The following is a 19,748-nucleotide window of genomic DNA, read 5'->3' on the forward strand; positions in this document are numbered from 1 at the left end:
AGTCCGAGGTGAGGCTTGGATAGTCTCATCACTGTCACACCTTGCATTTCTCCCCTATATTTGATCAGGAAATGCGCAAATTCAGCGATTATGACTATAAAAATGATCAAAATAATTGGAATCATACAGAAAACAAATTTAAAGCACAGACCAGTGGACAAATTTATTTTATGTTATCATTATTAGTTTTTTTTTATTATTATTAATTAATTTATTTATTTTACTTTTCATGATGACAGGTGAGACTGCATGTCCCTGTATTAAGTGCAGTCATGGTGCCAGAGAAGTGCTGAACTTCAAATAAATACTAGTTAGTAAAATAAATACTAAATACTGATCCAGCTGGTCCTGCACTGAAACTCCTAGACTCTTCTTCTTTTCGCACACTACATTTGCCTTTATTATCATCTGCGCTGTAATTAAAGTATTTCCACATGTTACTTTCTTAGTTTTTAACCTGCAAACATCTGTGCAAAACTCGCCATTGTCAATCACAAGTGCTTACTGCTTGAACCCGACGAGCCAAATCTGCTCAACAAACAAACAGCAGTCCTTTACGGAAGTTGCGACACGTAGAACAAAATGCTATTGTTGTTTTTTCATTTTTACTTAATTTACGTTCTCGTTTTAGTTCACATATCACTGATTTTTATTTAGTTTTAGTTTCTCTGTTTGCCTTAATTTCAGTTCTTGTAAAACAAAAAACTATTTTTAGTTCTAGTTCTCATTTTCGTCATGAAAATATCACTGCCATCCAAATTTTGCAGCAGAAATCGAGACTCATCAGACCAGGCAACATTTTTTCAATCTTTTGTTGTCCAATTTTGCTGAGTCCATGTGAATTTTAGGCTCTGTTGCCTGTTCTTAATGACACCCGGTGTGGTCTCCAGCTGCAGTAGCCCATCTGCTTCAAGATTCGATGTATTGTGCATTCAGAGATGCTCTTCTGCATACCTCAGTTGTAACGAGTGGTTATTTGAGTTCCTGTTAGCCTTTCTATCAGCTCAAACCTGTCTGACCATTCTCCTCTGACCACTGGCATCAACATGGCATTTTCCAGAGAACTGACACTCACTGGATATTTTTGCTTTTTTGGACCATTCTGTATAAACCATAGAGATAATTGTGCATGGAAATTCCAGTAGATCGGCAGTTTCTGAAATAGACAGACCAGCCCGTCTGCTACTAACAACCATGTTACATTTAAAGTCACTTTAATCAGTTTTCTTCCCCATTCTCATGCACGGTTTGAACTTCAGCAGGTCATCTTAACAAAGTCTACATGGCCTAAATGCATTGATTTGCTGCCGTGCGATTGGCTGATTAGATATGTGCGTTAACAAGCAGTTGAACAGATGTACCTAATAAAGTGGCCAGTGTGTATAGATTGCAGTACATGAAAAATCAAAACGCCAAGAGTGACAAGAAAAGGCAAAAATAAATTTTATAGAACAGCTAGTCCAAATCTGAAAGTGTTGGTTCAAAAAGGTTTCAGTATGTCAGAAGAAATAGCCTGCCTTCAGCCTTATGTGAAGTATGGTGGTGTCTTTAAATATAGTCTGTGGAATGCGTTTCAGCCGTTGGTGTAGGGGATCTGATCAAAATCAAAGGAATGATGAGTATTGAGAAATACAGATTTTTATTCATGATGATATGCCTTTAAGAAAACAAATTACTGGTAGCACCTCCTTTTTCAGCATAATAATAACCCAGAATACACTGTAAACACAATTTAGACATACTTGAATCAGACGTTTGCAGATATAACAGTTAACAATATGAGATTGGCTACCTCAAATCCCTGATCACAGCATAATTGAAGCACTTGGTCACAATAAAGGACAAAATGCAGCCATTAGCACATTTACCGTGAGAAAAGTGTATAGCAGCATGCTAAAGCAAATTGCCTCAGTTTTGTTATGTGGGAGGCCACACAAAATGCAAATTTTAAAAACACCTTTTTTATTCATGTTTATCCAGTTGTTATGTAGTGCTAGTCATACTAATAAAACAAATGACCTCATAGTCAAACTAGAAAAAAGGAAAAAAATCAAAGTTAAAAAAGAAAGCAGGAAAAAAAGACAAAACCTGAGAGAAATAAAGGAGAATCAAGAGCATGGACAAAAATAGTTAAAGAAAAAAAAGGAAAAATGTCATTTTTTCCCCCAATATGAATGCTTATTCTAAAATTTTATTATTTAAATCTTGCCATATTATAAGTTTTGAACAGATCCTATAAGCAAGAATTAGATTTTTTTCCAGTTTCAAATAACATCAGAACATCAATTACCCACTGAGTTAAAAAAAGGTGAGCTGGGATTCTCCCAGTTAAGCAAGATACTGTAAGTCTTTCTGCTGATAGTGTGGTATAGGTAATTACAATAGATTCGTCCTGCTGCACTGTAGGACCATCTAGGACTGCACCAGGCTGTTTGATAGGCATTCAAAGATTTCTTGCAGTAGTTTATTTATCTCACTATTATAAAAAAAAACATTCAACCAAACTTTCCAACCCCCCTCTTCACAACGCAAGCAGTGTTATACATCCCACGAGAAAGAGATTTAACCACGCCCAGGGCAGGAAATAAAGGACAAATATTGTTTTTACAAAAATTTTAAAGTAAAAGTGAAAATAATGCATATGTAACAATTCACATGAAATCTTTAAATTGTATATCCGGTAAACCAAACCCGGGGGTTGTCTCGGTATAACAGTGATCACTGTATAGCTCAAACACAAAATAAGCTCTTAATTTTTCATAAAAATACCAATGCGTAACTTTAGAAAGCAACTTAATGCATGTGTTTGCTAAAATGCTAGCATGGGGATTTAGTTTAGTGATAGAAAAACTATTTCACCAAACTAAACAAGTTTTATCCAGATGTGTTTATATCAGATAATTCATGCAAACTTCTGCATGTTACTGCTGAGGCCTCTGCTCTAGATTCTTTGAAATCCTTCAATCACTTGTTGTTAAGACGACTTCTTCTGCAACAAATATGCTTTGATGACATCTTTATCTAAACTCCTCAAAATGCCAGCTGAACTATTAACCAGTTATGCTGTTTTCTATGACTTAGTACAATGAAGCACCCATCAAGACGGTCCATTATCATTTGTCTTGTTCACTTTTTCTCTCAAGAACTCCTTACATTCATATGCCCTTCCCCTTTAAATCTTTTTATTGACCCCTGACACCCTGTCTGTTATATTGTTTGCAAACCCCAGCATGAAAAACTGTACACTTCATTTTGGCCCAATCATATCTTGTATTACACCTGTTTGGTGCTTGGCTGAAAAAACATTGGCTGGCAAATTAATTTCTCTCTCTCCCTCCCTCCATATTGGCGGCCAGCTTTGCAAATCCTTACCTGGGGCAACCATTAGATAAGCTCATTAGAGGAAATTTTTACTTCTCATGGCAAGTTTATGCACATTTCAAGATTTATGTTGTCAATTTGTTTCTGTATAATCGTTTTACTTTTGCCTTCAATTATGCTTAGCTTTAAAAGTCTGTGTACTGCTGAAACCATTGGAAAACCTCTGGTATCTGTTCTTATTCCTTCTTTAAATCTTGTACTTTATTCAAATCCTCTTACAACTTTCTCTTAGTTATCAATATGTGGGTGAGTGTCCATCACATTTCAGGCCAATCCTTAACTAAAAATGTTTCAGGAATACTGTATATATACCAGTGCCCTAGGAATTCTATCATTTTGTTCAAGTACTCAATTTGCTGTCTTACTATACATCATGTAATTTTTCGCACTGGGACCATCCCAGAATTCTTGCAGTTAGTTTTATCCAGATGGTTAATCTTTGGATACATATGTTCTTGATTAGTCAAAAACACTGATTTTTATTTGTATAGCACAGAGTGCTTTACTGACAGGAAATGTTAAATATTTGGCATATAGGGAAAATTCCAAAAAGATATAAAACAGAAGGACAAGAAGTTCAACAATATAAAACAGACATATATATTGGATTCGGACCCCTTCTCTCTTTAATTTGCCATGTTTGCATATCACTCTATACTCAGTAACCCATAGTGACAATATGTTTTCATAAAGGTTTGCAAATCTCTCTATTATAAAAAAAAAAAATCCTGGAGAGAAACAGTAGGGCATCGAGACGTGATCTTCATGTTAAGATCACGGAAGACAGTTAAAAGACCCGTGAGGACCTTAAACATGAGACATTGTGCCAAGAGATTGACCCAGGACCGTCTCGCGATGACGTAGAACATGAGATTCTTGCAAGACACACCCTACTTACAATCAATATCAAATAAGACAACGGGGCAGCAAAACATACAGTCTTGTGAAGGATTTGAATACACACAGATCCAGGGTCTCCGCTCATATAAAGCGTATAAGGACAATACGTTATAAATGAAACGTTGATGACTAAGCGAGAAGAAAGCAGCGCGGAGAAAAGAGATTCAAAAGCACTGGAGGGAAAAAAGAGCAAAAAAGAAAAAATAATCTAGGTGCAAATTCAGAAAATAAGGCAAGTAATTATCAGCCCGTAACAAGTGGAATTGAAACAAAGCACGTCCAATCGGGCTCAGAATTAAAAGACAGAGTACAAGAAAAAGTAGACCTTTATAAACACATTCACAAACATTGGCGCTATACACATGCAGAGCAGAATATGAAAGCAGTGGAATTCGAAAGGCTCAAAAAAAAAAAGTATGCGCGATATAAATGTGGAGAAAGTTAAAGAATATGAAAGTAGGAAAATTAGAAAGTATAAAAAAAAGAAAGGAAAGATCTCAGTAGTGCAAACAAATAGAAATTATTACTCGAAAAAGGGAAAATGATCACCACGGACCAGGTGTCATTGAAAAAAAGCAGGACAAAGCGAGATCAGAAATAAAAGACAGAGTAGAAAACAAAGTAAAACGTCATAAAGAGGTTACAAAACAAAGGGGCCAAACACATGCAGAGCAGGTTAGACATAATGAAAACTGGAATTCAAAAGACTCAAACAAAAAAAAAAAAACTTAGGCGTGAAACACTTGCAGAGCAAGATACAGAATATGAAAGCAGAAAAAAAGACTGTCAAAAAAAGAAAGTAAATATCGCATTAGCGCAAAAAAAGAGAAATTATTACTCAGAGAAATAACTAAAAGGCGAATAGATATTGAATATATGGACACATATATTCTGATTATGTCAGAAGTATGCAAATATTGTAAGGCTTTGAAGTTTTCAAAAACGTGTTTTACCTCATATGCATTTATTGGTTACTTTGCAAAAAAAATTGCAAAGCGAGCAGGGTGCGAAGCCCCTTAGTCATTAAAAAAAAATTACAGCTTTAGGTCTCCTTGGGTAAGCCTTTGTAAGATTTGCACTCCTAGACCCTTGCAGTTTATTCCATTCTTCTGGCAGATCCCCTGAAGCTCCATTACGTTCCATAGGAAGTGTCTGTAAACTGCCATCTTTAGGTCTTTCCACAGATGCTCTATGGATTTTTAATTTTGGTTTTGGCCAGGCCACTCAAGGACAGTCAGAGACTTGTCCTGTAGCCATTCCACCTTTGTCTTGACTGTATGATTTGTGTCATTGTCTTGCTGAAAGGTGAACTGTCACCCCAGTAAGAGATTGAATGCACTCTGTAGCAGGTTTTCTTTAAGGACCTCTCTGTATCTGGCTTGATTCATCCTTTCCTCAGTTTTGACCAATCTTCCTGTCTACTACCATGCCTCACCATAGGGCTCAAATTAGCTAGGTGATGAGCACTGCCCTGTCTTCACCAGACATTGTGCGTGGAGCTCTGCCCAGAGTTCAGTTGTGGTCTCATCAGACCAGAGAATTGTTTTCCTCATGCTCTCAGAGACCTTTAAATAATCCTGCTAACCAAAAGGGATGGACTGTGTTTTTAACTTTGCAGTATGTTATGTACAGTATCTCTGAAGAGAAACTAAACCCAGCAAATGTAAAGTGTAAAGGAAGGCAACTGTAAGCAGATGCATTCTAGTTCTCGCTGCACATGACATTTAAAATAATAGATTTTATGTCATGCTGTGTTTCATGAACCTTAATCTTATTGGAAGTGATACAGATTATTTCTTGATAAAACTGTAAATCAGTATTCACGGTTTTTCACAATGTTAATATACTCAGTAAATAAATACCAGTCAATTGTAAATTGTCAGCCATGTGCACGATGTCAGTTCATTTCCATAATCCACACCCATCAATACCCCAAATCTTACCATATAAGGATATGATGCAACACATGCCCAGGATCTGCCAAAATGTCAAAAGTGAAAAAAACTGAAAATCACAGCATTGTCAGTAAAGTCAAGATCAGTGAATGTTTCTTCACCAACAGATACCCCACAGCTGCGGGACCTCACGACCCTGCCCAACACTCAGTCCATGCAAGCATTTAACAGAGTAGGTACAAGAACACACCCCTGACGAACCCCAGAATCAACTGGGAAAAACGCAGAGGTTTTGCATGCACAGCACTCACAGTACCAGTGTACAGGCTGGCCATGATATTCAGCAGCTTCGGGGGATCCCGTGAAGTATTACAATGTCCCACAAGGTAGTTCGATCAACTTCCTGTTTATTTTAAACTACTTATGAGATACAAGTTATGCAGCAGAAGCTCCTGTTTCACATCTGCTTACAAGTATATGTACACTGGTTAGTTTACCTTATCCTAAGCATGCACATTCTAATAGATAACAATTGTTCTTAATGTTTGCTTAACATTTGCATATTTTTCCAAAATTATTTATCTGTTTTACACAACTGCATTCAAAACTCTGTTCAAATACATCATTATTCCTGTCAGTTTGTTTAGATGTTGGTTTAAAAGAAGTAATGATTTAATGGACCCCTTTTCTAAAGAGGTCTCAGACTACAATGCCTTGTAAAACTTCTACTTCTCTTGCTAGCCATTCTTATACTTGTTTTCATTCACAGTTCTACCTCTGCAGCTTTTCCTCCCATCCCTCGGCTGCCCCTGACAGTATAATGACTTTGCCTGTCTACCAGCTAACTGTCATGTGCCTGCATTAGTTTTTCTCCAAACCTTTTTACTAAACTCTTATTTAAATGCAATCACAAGTAGTACCAGTTTTCCCTTATGGGCTATAAAATGCAGTTTTAGTCTTGGTCACTGTTTATTCATTTAAAAGCTACATGTTATCTAAATAATCCTACAATAGAACAAGCAAGTTACATATTACAAGTCTTATTTAGCAAACTGAAAAAAACAATTGTATGCCCCATTACACTACCTCTTTGGTATTTTAGACTTCTGTGGGAAATACTGTAATGGACTGTTCAGTGTATCGTACAGTTCTAGTTTGGATTGCCTTAGTTAAAATAACACAATGTCTTTAATAAACATCAGAGAATTAGAACTCTGGTAATAGAATTACTACACAAACCACTAATTTGTAACATTTTCCAATAGGAAACTCTAACACACCAATGTGTGTGTATATTTATTTATTTACGTACTTATCTATCTATTTATGTATTTATTTATTTAATAGAACCTCTGTAAAAAGCCAGATTTCTCCCAGGGACAAATAATCAATCATATTGTGTTTCAATTGATATTCAGCTAATGCTACTCCCTATTTCCATCACTTCTTGAGAAATGTTTATATGTTTGCATTAAAACTATGGAGGAATACAGTACATTTATAACAACTACCTTGCAGTAGTCCTCTTGGGGTTAGTCTCTTTTGTTATGGCAAAAGACAACTCTGTGTGTGTATATAGATATATATATATATATATATATATATATATATATATATATATATATATATATATATATATATATATACACAGATATACAATATATAAATCATAGAGGTCTGAAGACAAATCTCTCTCATGGGTAAACAGAAACAAAGTTTGATCAATTGGCATTCATTTGAATCATTCAGGTTTTAAATTTTATTCTGCTTCTGAATTCTAATACTTGGTTTGACTCCAAATAAGTTTAGGTAATGATTAAAATATAACTTGAGCATCATCTCAGTGAAACTGCCTTGTTTGTGCTCAGGTGATTCATATGCGTGGCAAGTGATCCATTGTTTGTTCAGCAGGACGTTTTCCTGGCCTTGTTGGAGTATGTCTTTTATTTTTGTTGAGGTGTGAGCTGTGTGCCTTCTTTTAGATTTTTGCAATCCTTTATCAAAAGAAGCTATCCTGGCTCGGACGTCCCAGCAGTAGTGAAGCAGCTCTTAACCTTTGCTGAGGTACTTTGAAAATTAAGCTCTTTCAGATATAGTGATTCAGATGTCCCAACAGGAATGCAGCCTGTGAGTGGAGCAACTTCTGGCCCTTGCTCAGGTATTGAAGGTAGCCAGCCTTGGCCACTGAGATATTAAAGATGAGTTAGCCAACCTTGTCCCTTGCGCTTTGTGATGAGAATTAGTGATAAGTGAATGTCAAAGAGGTAAGTATTGTGAATTATATATGTAAATCAAGGCTAATAATTTAAGAATTTCCAGTACTAACTTGTCCATCAAAGTAAAAAGAACCTTAGAGATTAAAATACCTTTTGTGGACACTTTTACACAGTAAAACAGGTAATCAGGGGGCAACAGTGGGAAAGTTGAGTGTCCCCTTGGAATGGTTTTGGTCACATGACCATTTCCATTAATAAATTACAGTGTACCAATTTTTTAAAGTAGTCGTAATGGCAAACTGTTATTTCAATTTTTTAATTATTTCATGTGAAAAGAAGCTAGTTTAATACAGTATTGTAGTAATAAGTCATGGAGTCTTTTTTTTATTTGCATTCTTTAACATACAACTTGTGTACAATAAATGCATCCCCACTGGTTTAATGGGCGCAGTGGGAGTACAGTTAAGGTGAAACACTGAAATAATGTTGCATCATGATTCTGTTTGTTAAAAAAAAATGCAGTATGCTGTAAATCTGAAGTTACATGAAAAACATTTCCACCAATGACTTAAATTATATAATAGTAGTTTTTGAATATTGTGATAAAATTGTGTACCACAGTTAGTGCTGGGCGGTATACCGGTTCATACCGAAAACCGTTTTTTATTTTTGTTATGATATGGATTTTTCTTATACCACAACACCGGTTTAAATTGCCTAAACGACGTTCGGAACGTGTCGCAGCGGGAAACTGTTCAAGTGGGGACCTTCTTCACTGCTACACCACTAATCACAGAGGTGTTGCGCAGGGACTCTTTTTCACTGCTACACCGCTAAATAGGTAGTGTAGGTATTGCGCAGTGAAAATGGACAGAGAACATTCCAAAACTGAAGCTGTAGCTGATGATAAAGTTGAACATGATGACACAGAAGAACTTTTGCCGAAAAAAAGGAGTCACGTCCGTTGCCTGGAGATACTTTGGTTTAAAAGGTTGGATGTGGACCATTAAGTTCAAATGTGTAAATACTGTTTCTATACTACTGGATAATACTGCAAGCCAAGTTGTACTTGTTTTATTTGTTTCAATACAGTGTAATGTATCTGGGTACTGTGTAATAGTGTGACGAAATGTTGACTTTAATCTCAATGCTTATGACGAGAATAAAGACGACGATGGGTTTATTCTCGCCATTTATGTCAAGATTAAAGTCGACATGTTGACTTTATTCTCGTAATTTGTCATTAAAGTAGAACATCATAAACTAAACTTCCCCGTCTTAAATTATATAGCACATTAAATGCTTTGTGTTAAGTGTTCCCCAAGCCATGTTAAATTGGTACGTGCTTCTTAAACTGACTTCCTCTTGTACTGAGGAGGCACCGCAGTGATCGCCACACAGAATACATTCACTTCATGATATTCCTGCTCTCTGAACATTTAGAATGCTAAGATAAATACTTGATATCATTTTCATGATGAAATGCATTAAAGCATGTATTAATCATGTGGGGGCACGGCGGTGTAGAGGTTACACTGCTGCCTTGCAGCAAGGGTGTCTCGGGTGTACTCTGCCTTGAATTTGCATGTTTTTCTGGTGGGTTTATTCAGCGTGCTTCAGTTTCCTTTCAGAGTCATGTAGGATGTGGGGTTTTGTTATGCTATATTGACCCTGCTAGTGTATGTTTTGCTCATATTCACCCTGCGATGTGCTGGCGACTCGTTCAGGATTTGCTCCTGCCTCACACACAATGCTTACTGGGATGGGCGCAACCCTGAATGGATGGCATAATTAAACATGTATGACGAAGATATTTTTAAAGTTCTGAACACTCCGTGGGCTAAGTTTTTATAATTAGTTTTAATTTCACAAAGACGTTTATCGTGTGGTGATTGGTTATGTGGAGAAAGAAAAAGGAAGGATAGGAACTGGGGTTTTGGTACATCAGACAGACAGCACATGTGCAATAAAGAAAGCCTGCTCAAAAGAACATCCATTGAATTCTGTGTTCGTGTCTCCGACCACCAGATCACAAACCCAACATTTACACAATATTTAAGTTAAACCTGTGCGATACCTATTCATACATCCAGTTTTTTCGAGCCTCGTCACACCTGCCATAAAGTTCTCTACACTGAACATACACCTGGGGACCCCTTACTGCGAGGGAGCAGCACTAACGCCTCACTACCGTTAATGTTTAATACCTGCTTTAATGCATTTCATCATGAAAATGATATCAAGTATTTATCTTAGCATTCTAAATTTTCAGAGAGCAGGAATATAATGAAGTGAATGGATTCTGTGCGGTGATTGCTGCCGGCGCCTCCTCTTAGTGCGGAGGAAGTCAGTTTAAGAAGCGTAGTGATTAACAACTGGGTCGGAGAACACAACACAAAGCATTTAATGTGCTGCATTAACTTATTTGAGAAAATCTAGTAAATTAAACATTGATTTTAGGATGAAGTTTAGTTTACAACATTCTACTTTAATTATAAAATAAACTATGAAAATAAAGTGGAAATGTCAACTTTAATCTCGACATAAACGGCGAGAATAAAGCGGAAATGTCGAGAATAAAGTCAACATGTCAGCTTTATTCTCGACATATAGTTTGTTTTTTTCTTCCCTGTGTCCGTATTTTTTTTTCTTCACCATGGCCCTAATACAATTCCGTAGGGCTATACCACAAATAGCATCATAAATGCAAGTTGCAGTTTTATTATTTATGAATATAGCTTAGCTTGAAGCAAGGTCTATATTAATGCAGCTTGCCTAAATGATGGTTCAGTTGGTAAAGATGTCATCACCAAGTTGCACTTGTTTTATTTTATTTTAATTTGGTGAATACTGTGTAATGCACCTGGGCTTGAAGTAATAGTGCAACTATCAGTAATAATACTATTATTTATTTTATTATTATTTATTAGTTTAAATATTATGCAGTTTAATGATGGTAAAGCTGTTTAAAAAGTCACTTTAACATGTCAGTGGACAGAGATGGTTAACATTAACAGAAAGTGTAGTTGGTTTACAAGAAATATTTACTATTTATTCCTTTTCTAAGACATGTTCGGTGCAATACAACTTTTGACAAGCTCCTCTGGATATTTTACTAAGTCTAAATGCCTCTTTGGATGGTTGAAAATATGTTGTCAAAATTATAGTTTAAGTTTTTGCAAAATTTGTTCAATAAAAAAGGTTCTATATTTTGACTGCATCTGTCATGCAATGTAATTCCTTCTCTTCATTAGTGCCACCCCCCTGAAAACTATCACTTTATGGGGCCATGCAAACCTGTATTAATACTTGTGTGCACATTAAAATGTTTTTTTTGTACAATGTACAATGCTCATGACAGTGGAGTAGGTTATTCTTAGCCAGTCTACTGCAGTAATTGCAGTGGAAAATGTGGTTAACATCCACTCATGCATGGGAAAAAAATACAGTTGAATACCGTGAAACCAGGATAATTTAGAAAAATAGAATTTTGGTCATACCGCCCACCCCTAACCACAACAAAGTTTCTGTTGTGTCGATATCTAATCACGAATATATGATGTACTTTAAATGCCTGCAACAAATCAATATAAAGTAAAAAATAAATAAATAAAAAGTGTTTACAGCACTTAATGAAAGTACAGTATATGTTTAATTGGATATCCATTGGTTGTCCTTGTGCTACCCTATAACATCTTGTGCAGCCACAATCCTATTATGAATAACAATTGTTTGGAAATATAAAGAGAGTCGTCAGGTATTAAGTTTGTGTGTGAGGACTTCTGTGTTCCCTCACTGCCCAAAAATTCATTCATGATATTTAGTGGGACAAATCACTTGATTTAAGAGTCAGCAGAATAATGAATAAATAGTTTAACCATTTAATCAGTGCAGGAAAACCACAAGGAAATCTGGTTATCAAGTCTCAGATTATTTAAACATACAGTGCAGAACACAGTATATACTAGCTGTGTTTTACGGCTTTAAAGAAAATTATTATCCCGGTATCAGTTAATTTATGTATGAGTGTGTTCTTTGATGTAGTGGCCTCTCCTTAAACTCTGTTTTCTAGAAGCACATTATTATCGACAGTACTGTAAAAAAAAAAAAAAAAAAAGGTTTTTTTCCACTATTGTGGTTATGCCTAGGATACCGTGTGCTCATCAAGGCCACGTATTGGTAATTTTCACCGTCCTTCTTTATTTCTTATGTTTATCATTATAAAAATTATATCACTATTATACCATTGTACAAACCAAAAGTAAATGCACATTCTAATAAAGCAGCTGAAAATATTTTTTTTTGTAGCAAACATTGACAAATGGACAAGACAATTAAAGACCAATTTAATTTTTTCCAAATCAAATAAAAATTTTCCTATAAAAGATACTATAACAGTGTGTTGGAGTATTTATTTAGTTTAAAAAACTTAAAAGATATTTATTTTTTTCTATATCAAGATGCTCTAAGAGAATTTTCAGTATAACGGTAATAAGAAAGGCACATGAGAATACACAGTTAAGGATCTCCAAGATATAAGCCTGTAATATCAATGGAAGTCCCTCTACCTGTCTTCAAATGTTACTGTATAAAGAACAATAAAAAGGTTTGTTAAAAATAAGAATCCTATACTGTATACTGAAAATATGCTGTTTGTTTTAATTACCAAAAGATCTTGTTTTGTTCAAGGTTTTCATTTACTTTTTATGTGATGTTTTAAAATTAGAAGGTAAATAAATTAAGAAAATGATTAGTCTTGAATTTTCAAATAACACTTGACATGTTACTTTTATTTAATTAGTTCTTCCAAGTAATTGGAAAATCACTTTAGAAAGCTGTGTTTTTTTTTAAACAGAATGAATCACAACAGCTTTGAACTCTGCCTAGTTGGTAGCCTACTGTTTGACCTTTGGCAAACAGTTACATCCGCTTATGATTTCTTCACATCCAGCAGTGAACTTGAGTGCTTCAATATAAATGAGTCTGCTTTTCATTAAAGAAAAATCTTATATAATATTTACCCCCTATTTGGATAGTGACTTATGCTTAAAAGATAACAGCGGTGTGTCTGAGCTATCTAGGTGACTTGAAACCATAAAACTTGATTACTGTTTTAGCTGGTCTATAAAACACCATTCTATATTAGCTAAAGTAAGCCATTTCTGCTCCACATGTGTGTAAAGCTGCAGCTTGAGATAATTTATTTTGTTTTCTTTATATTTGTAGGTATAAAGGATGTGATTTATATGTCTGACAAATACCATGATACTCCAGAAATGGCAGCATCCAGACGTTTGTTTGACTTGGCTGGGATTGAGTACAAGTAAGTTTCCGTAAGGTTTTGAGTGTAATGGGTTAAGTTACATTAAGTTACATTCCAGTCATAGAGCTAAGGCCTAAGAGTTCTACCTTGAACAGCAAGAACTATGGCAACCTGACATTAATCCACAACAAGGAGCTTCAATGGAACAGAGACGAGGACTGGAAATGGAGACCAGTGTTGCAGAACCCCAGGTGGGAAATATTGATGACCTGGTGGAGCCCACAAATGGCCTGGGAGACTTAGGAACAGAACAACAGTGTGACAGAGAGGGAGAAATTTTAAGAAGATCAGCTTGTACTGTCAAACCCAAACTATTCACATACCACAGACTGGGGCAACCATCATACAGGCCTTGAAATCCTGGCATCAGTGCAATTATGCAGTATGTGTATCTCTATGTATCTCTTACCAAGCTACACAATATTGTATCCATCATTCCCAGTGTTTGATTATTATTCCAGACCAGTGGTTGACACACACTAGGCACTGAATCAAAGGTCTAGCCTTTAGAGCAAGATGTCAGGAGACATCTCAAATAAAAGATGTTGGGATCAAGCTGGCAGTCTGCTGTGAGGCAAGCTACCATTTGTCATGCTTCTCAGTGCCCCGTTGATGCTCTTGACTTAGTGTCCTGTGGGGTCCCGAAGTGTTTACTTTGAAAAAATTAGAGAGTTCAAAGTAGGCCTCCATGCCCAAATAACACAGCTAGAAATAATGGAATAGGACTCCAGTTCTATTTTGTGGGTTTCCTGAACCGGGGCCATTATTAAATGGGACTGCTAGAAGTGAAATTCTTAGACTGGTGCAAGACAAGTGATAGCGAAAGCATTTGACAAAAAATTTTTCATTAATCAAGAATGAAGTCGGAGGTTTGAAGATGATGAAATACTGTCATAGTTCTGACCATAAACAATGCTAACTAGCAATTAGGTGGTGTTATTCCCATGACCCACTGGGCAGCCAACCAAGAAAGCAAAAGTCTTTCAGTTCCAGTTGGGAAGTATGGTTGCAAAGCTGAAACTTAAAGGAACTAACGGAAGACGCCCACCGGAAGTGGAGCCTGCGGTTTAATTTGACTCAGAACGGGAAACCTCACCTAGCCCAGATGCAGAGAGGATTGACAGATTGATAGCTCTTTCTCAATTCTGTGGGTGGTGGTACATGGCCATTCTTAGTTGGTGGAACAATTTGTTAATTCTGATAACGAACGAGACTCCCTCCTGCTAAATAGTTATGTGACCCCTGAGCGGTCGGCGTGCAGCTTCTTAGAAGGACAAGTGGCTTTCAGCATGAGACGTGAGATTGAGCAATAACAGGTCTGTAATGCCCTGCATCTGTATGCATTATTATGCACGAAGCCTCCATCAGATTATGTTTACAGTTTTGACTCTATTGAGAACAACGCATTTGATAAAGGACTTGATTTGTAAGTACTGCTTTTATAACTTGGCATGCCGTGACATGTGGTTTTACAGTTGAAGTGTCATGGGTTCAGCTAACTTAGGTGAGTGCTGTTTGCTGCACGTTCTCCCTCTATTAGTCTAATAGGCTAGAAATTGGTGTTGTAAGAGCCATTTCCTAGTTACATAAGATTCATAAATGTTTTACTAAATGACAATGCATAATCTATGGGAGGTTCCTATAACCCCCATAAGTAGAATTGATTTGGTATATTCTAGCCATTTCTAACAGCTCTGACTTAACTGTACTTTCTCCGGTCCTGTTCAGCCTATATACATCGGACTTCCAATACAACTCGGAGTCCTGCCACGTACAAAAGTTCGCTGACGACACTGCTATCATGGGCTGCATCAGGAGTGGGCAGGAGGAGGAGTATAGGGACCTAATCAATGACTTTGTTAAATGGTGCGACTCAAACCACCTATACCTGAACACCAGCAAAACCAAGGAGCTGGTGGTGGATTTTAGGAGGCCCAGACCCCTCATGGACCCCGTGATCATCAGAGGTGACGAGGTGCAGATGGTGCAGACCTATAAATACCTGGGAGTGCAGCTGGATGATAAATTAGACTGGACTGCCAATACTGATGCTCTGTGTAAGAAAGGACAGAGCCGGTTATACTTCCTTAGAAGGCTAGCGTCCTTCAACATCTGCAATCCTGCGTGATAAGCTAATTTTTTCAAATTTGTTCTTGCTCTCAAGACACAAGATACCTGCTGTCTCTACCATGCACTCTTTGAGAAACTCCCCTTCAGAGAAAGGTTTGCTGGTCTTTGCTAATTTGAATGCCAGTACATAACTTGCCTTCTTGCTTGATTCTTGGATGGCAGTTTGTCGGATAAAGGTGTTTTGCTAGCCTGCAAACTAGTTGCCAACCTCTGAGCAGTAGCCGTCCGTTCTTGCGTTGACTGGTTGTTAGCGTAATTAGCATGCTTGATGGAAAAGTGACGGCTGATGTTGTATTCCTCTAAAACCGCAACGGTTTCTTGGCAAATAAGACATACAGCCTTTGACCAGACTTCAGTGAAAAAGTATTTAGTTGTCCATTCCTTATTAAACACTCGGCACTCACTGTCAACTTTTCTTTTCTTTGGCCCACTCATTGATGCAGATGGGTTCAGAGCAGTAGCAGAGTAATAACAGAGTAGCCCAGGCTCCGCAAAATCAAGTCAATGTATCATTGCACCTAATACGCCACCTGGTGGAACGCCAGGCATTACAGGACAAGGTCAAATGAATGCGGTCATAATTATGATATGATTTGATTTGGACAACTCTGTACCAATCTTCGGCGGGCCGGATTAAAAAGACCTACGGGCCGGATATGGCCCGTGGGCCATAGTTTGCCCACCCCTGTTTTAAGGCTTGTGCTGCCACCTACTATACTAAGTTCCTTATTAATTGTATGCACTACTGTTAGGTCATCTCTTAATGTCTGGTCATTTAAGAAAGATAGATCCCACTTATTTAGTCTTTCCTTGTCACAATTCTTGATTTACTGTGTTAGCATTTCACAGAGCTTTCTTCAACACTTTTATTTTTCATTTTGATGACTGCTTTGTCATCTGCAAATGTAAACAACTTATACTCTTGTCTGATGCATTTAAGTAAATTTTAAAAGGCAAATATCTGAGCACTTGTCCTTACAAAATAATTTAGATCAGAAAGAGTTCATTAAACCACAACATTCTGGTTTCTGTGCTAGTTCTTCATCTCTATACACCTTTAGCGTCTTCTAAATTGAATAGCTAGCCCCTCTGTGACAGTTTTCAAATGTTTTTGGAAAGTTTGAATGTGTGTAGCTGGCAAGAAGTCAAAAAGGGGAAAGAGCAACATAAATTTGGCAAAAGGCAAGGAAATGTTATGCAGGAGACCACTGCAGAGACAGAGAGAGATAAAGAGAACCACACTCGCAGTAGGAGTGGTCCTGCAAATGCCATTGTGAAAAGCAGAGACTGCTAGGATCAGTAAGTGTAAAGTACACTGCGTTCCAAATTATTATGTAAATTGTATTTAAGTGTCATAAAGATTAAATATTTTGTTTTCAATTAAACTCATGGATGGTATTGTGTCTCAGAGCTCTTTTGATCACTGAAATCAATCTCGGACATCTGTGATAAATAGTTTGCCAGGTGAGCCCAATTAAAGGAAAAACTACTAAAGAAGGATGTTCCACATTATTAAGTAGACCACCATTTTCAAGCAATATGGGAAAGAAAAAGGATCTCTCTGCTGCCGAAAAGCATGAAATAGTCGAATGCCTTGGACAAGGTATGAAAACCTTAGATATTTCACGAAAACTTAAGCGTGATCAGCTGCTAAAATGCCATTACAAAGCAGCAAACAGGTATTTGAAGCTGCTGGTGCCTCTGGAGTCCCGCGAACATCAAGGAGCAGGATCCTCCAGAGGATTGCAGTTATGCATAAACCTTCTATTCGGCCACCCCTAACCAATGCTTACAAGCAGAAACGGCTGAAGTGGGCCCAGAACTACATGAAGACTAATTTTCAAACAGTCTTGTTTACAGATGATTGCCGTGCAACCCTGGATGGTCCAGATGGATGGAGTGGTGGATGGTTGGTGGACGGCCACCATGTCCCAACAAGGCTGCAACGTCAGCAAGGAGGTGGCGGAGTCATGTTTTGGGCCGGAATCATGGGGAGAGAGCTGGTCGGCCCTTTAGGGTCCCTGAAGGTGTGAAAATAACCTCTGAAAAGTATGTGGAGTTTCTGACTGACCACTTTCTTCCATGGTACAAAAAGAAGAACCCTGCTTTCCGTAACAAAATCATCATTGGCTGCTATCGGCATATAAGGAGAGAAACTCATGGTGTGGCCCCCATCCTCCCCTGACCTCAATCCTATTGAGAACCTTTGGAGCATCCTCAAGCAAAAGATCTATGAGGGTGGGAGGCAGTTTACATCCAAACAGCAGCTCTGGGAGGCTATTCTGACATCCTGCAAAGAAATTCAAGCAGAAACTCTCCAAGTACTTACAAGTTCAATGGATGCAAGAATTGTGAAGCTGCTATCAAATAAGGGGTCCTATGTTAATATGTAACTTGACCTCTTAAGATGTTTTTGATTTGAAATAGCTATTGATTTCAGTAAATATGACCTCCTAATGCTGCAGATTCAAAAAATGACCATTTTCAGTTCTTTACAACCTATAAAATGTTTTGAAACTCTCTTGTGCGTAATAATTTATTAATTAATAAAGTATCTATCTATCTAATTTGGAACAGTGCATTTTAAGTTTTTTATTTTTGAAAAACATACTGTTATCATTAGGAGGTTTGTTCAGTAACATTTGAATTATACTCTGATGTTTGATGACTCAAAAATTATGCTGACTGCCACTTGCATCGACTCTTTAGGAAAATCAGAAAAAAATATCATCTGCATAATAATTTGGAATGTGGTGTACTTTAAATGATGAAAGTCACAGAAGGTGTTTCAGAATCTGAGATCAGATTGTACAGACAAAGATGAGTTTAGAGAAGACTGTCAGGAGGCCAATCTTTCATTGTTATTTTAAGGAAATGGGAATGGACACTGTTTAAGTGGTCTGACCCTTTAAGACAAGAGCATCAAACTCAGATCCTTGATGGCAGCAGTGGATACAGGTTTTTGTTTTTGCCTCCTTTTTTTAGTAGGTTTTGTTTCTGCCACTTTTTTGATAGTAAACAATTACTTATACAAATGGAACACATTGTGTTGCCTCAATTTTATTTGACTTGCTTTTTAAAATCCAGAAACCTTAATTGTTTCTTTTTTCCATATCTAGCAGCCATACAATGATAAAATGCAAAATGAGCTAAAACGTGATCAGCAATCTCGGGCGACTCAAACCATACTGGAAGGTCACTGTTTTTGCTCCAACCACTCTATTATTTTGCTATTAATGAAACGTGTATTTAATTCTATGACCTTTTAGTAATCTGAGATCACCAACCAAATATTTTGTGTGTGAGAGCAAATGAATATTTCTCAGACCTTCACTTTCTTCTTTTCAGATATTTTATGAGGGATAATCTGTGATTGACACAGGTGGAAATGGGATCAAGTCTTTCCTCCTGTTAGCTCAGTTTGCACCTCATATTTATCTGGTTGAAAAATGAAATAAAATCAAGGCAACACAGTCTCTCAGCTTTAAATACTTTCCGTAAGGGAAATTAAAAACGCTAGATAAACATCGGGTTGCTAGAGGAGGTTCCAACCTGACATCCCTGTTACATGAATAGGTCTACCTATCATCTGAAAATGATCCAGAAACCTATTCAGAGGGGGGGCAGTGGTTTTTAACCAGTTTGAGTCTGGATGAAATTTGGTGTGTATTTAAATAACAGATGTAAGAAATAGATGTTTAACACTACTTTCACTGACAGTTGCATGAGACACTTCCTGATAGACAGAGACCAGCTGGAAGGTAGAGGTAATTGATTTTAGTTGCTTTTGCTGACAACTGTGCAAACCTTCCTACCTGCTATAGGTATATCCAAAGAGGCACCAGGTATGTATGTTTATTTCTGTTTTGTGCCCTTCCTTGTACTATTATTTTCTTAATAAAA

The 19,748-nt window shown here is 37.1% G+C and overlaps 1 protein-coding gene across 1 annotated transcript in view; it reads left to right on the forward strand.

The window, feature by feature from the left end:
- The window catches only part of LOC127528033 (deoxycytidylate deaminase-like), a 329,736-nt gene that overhangs the window by 271,167 nt on the left and 38,821 nt on the right, over positions 1–19,748 (forward strand). The window contains exon 5 of the mRNA XM_051928641.1: positions 13,619–13,715. Within this exon, the coding sequence (XP_051784601.1) occupies positions 13,619–13,715 (97 nt within the window). The remainder of the gene's footprint in view (positions 1–13,618; positions 13,716–19,748) is intronic.

The sequence above is a fragment of the Erpetoichthys calabaricus genome, chromosome 5, assembly GCF_900747795.2.
Source record: "Erpetoichthys calabaricus chromosome 5, fErpCal1.3, whole genome shotgun sequence".
Lineage (NCBI taxonomy): Eukaryota > Metazoa > Chordata > Cladistia > Polypteriformes > Polypteridae > Erpetoichthys > Erpetoichthys calabaricus.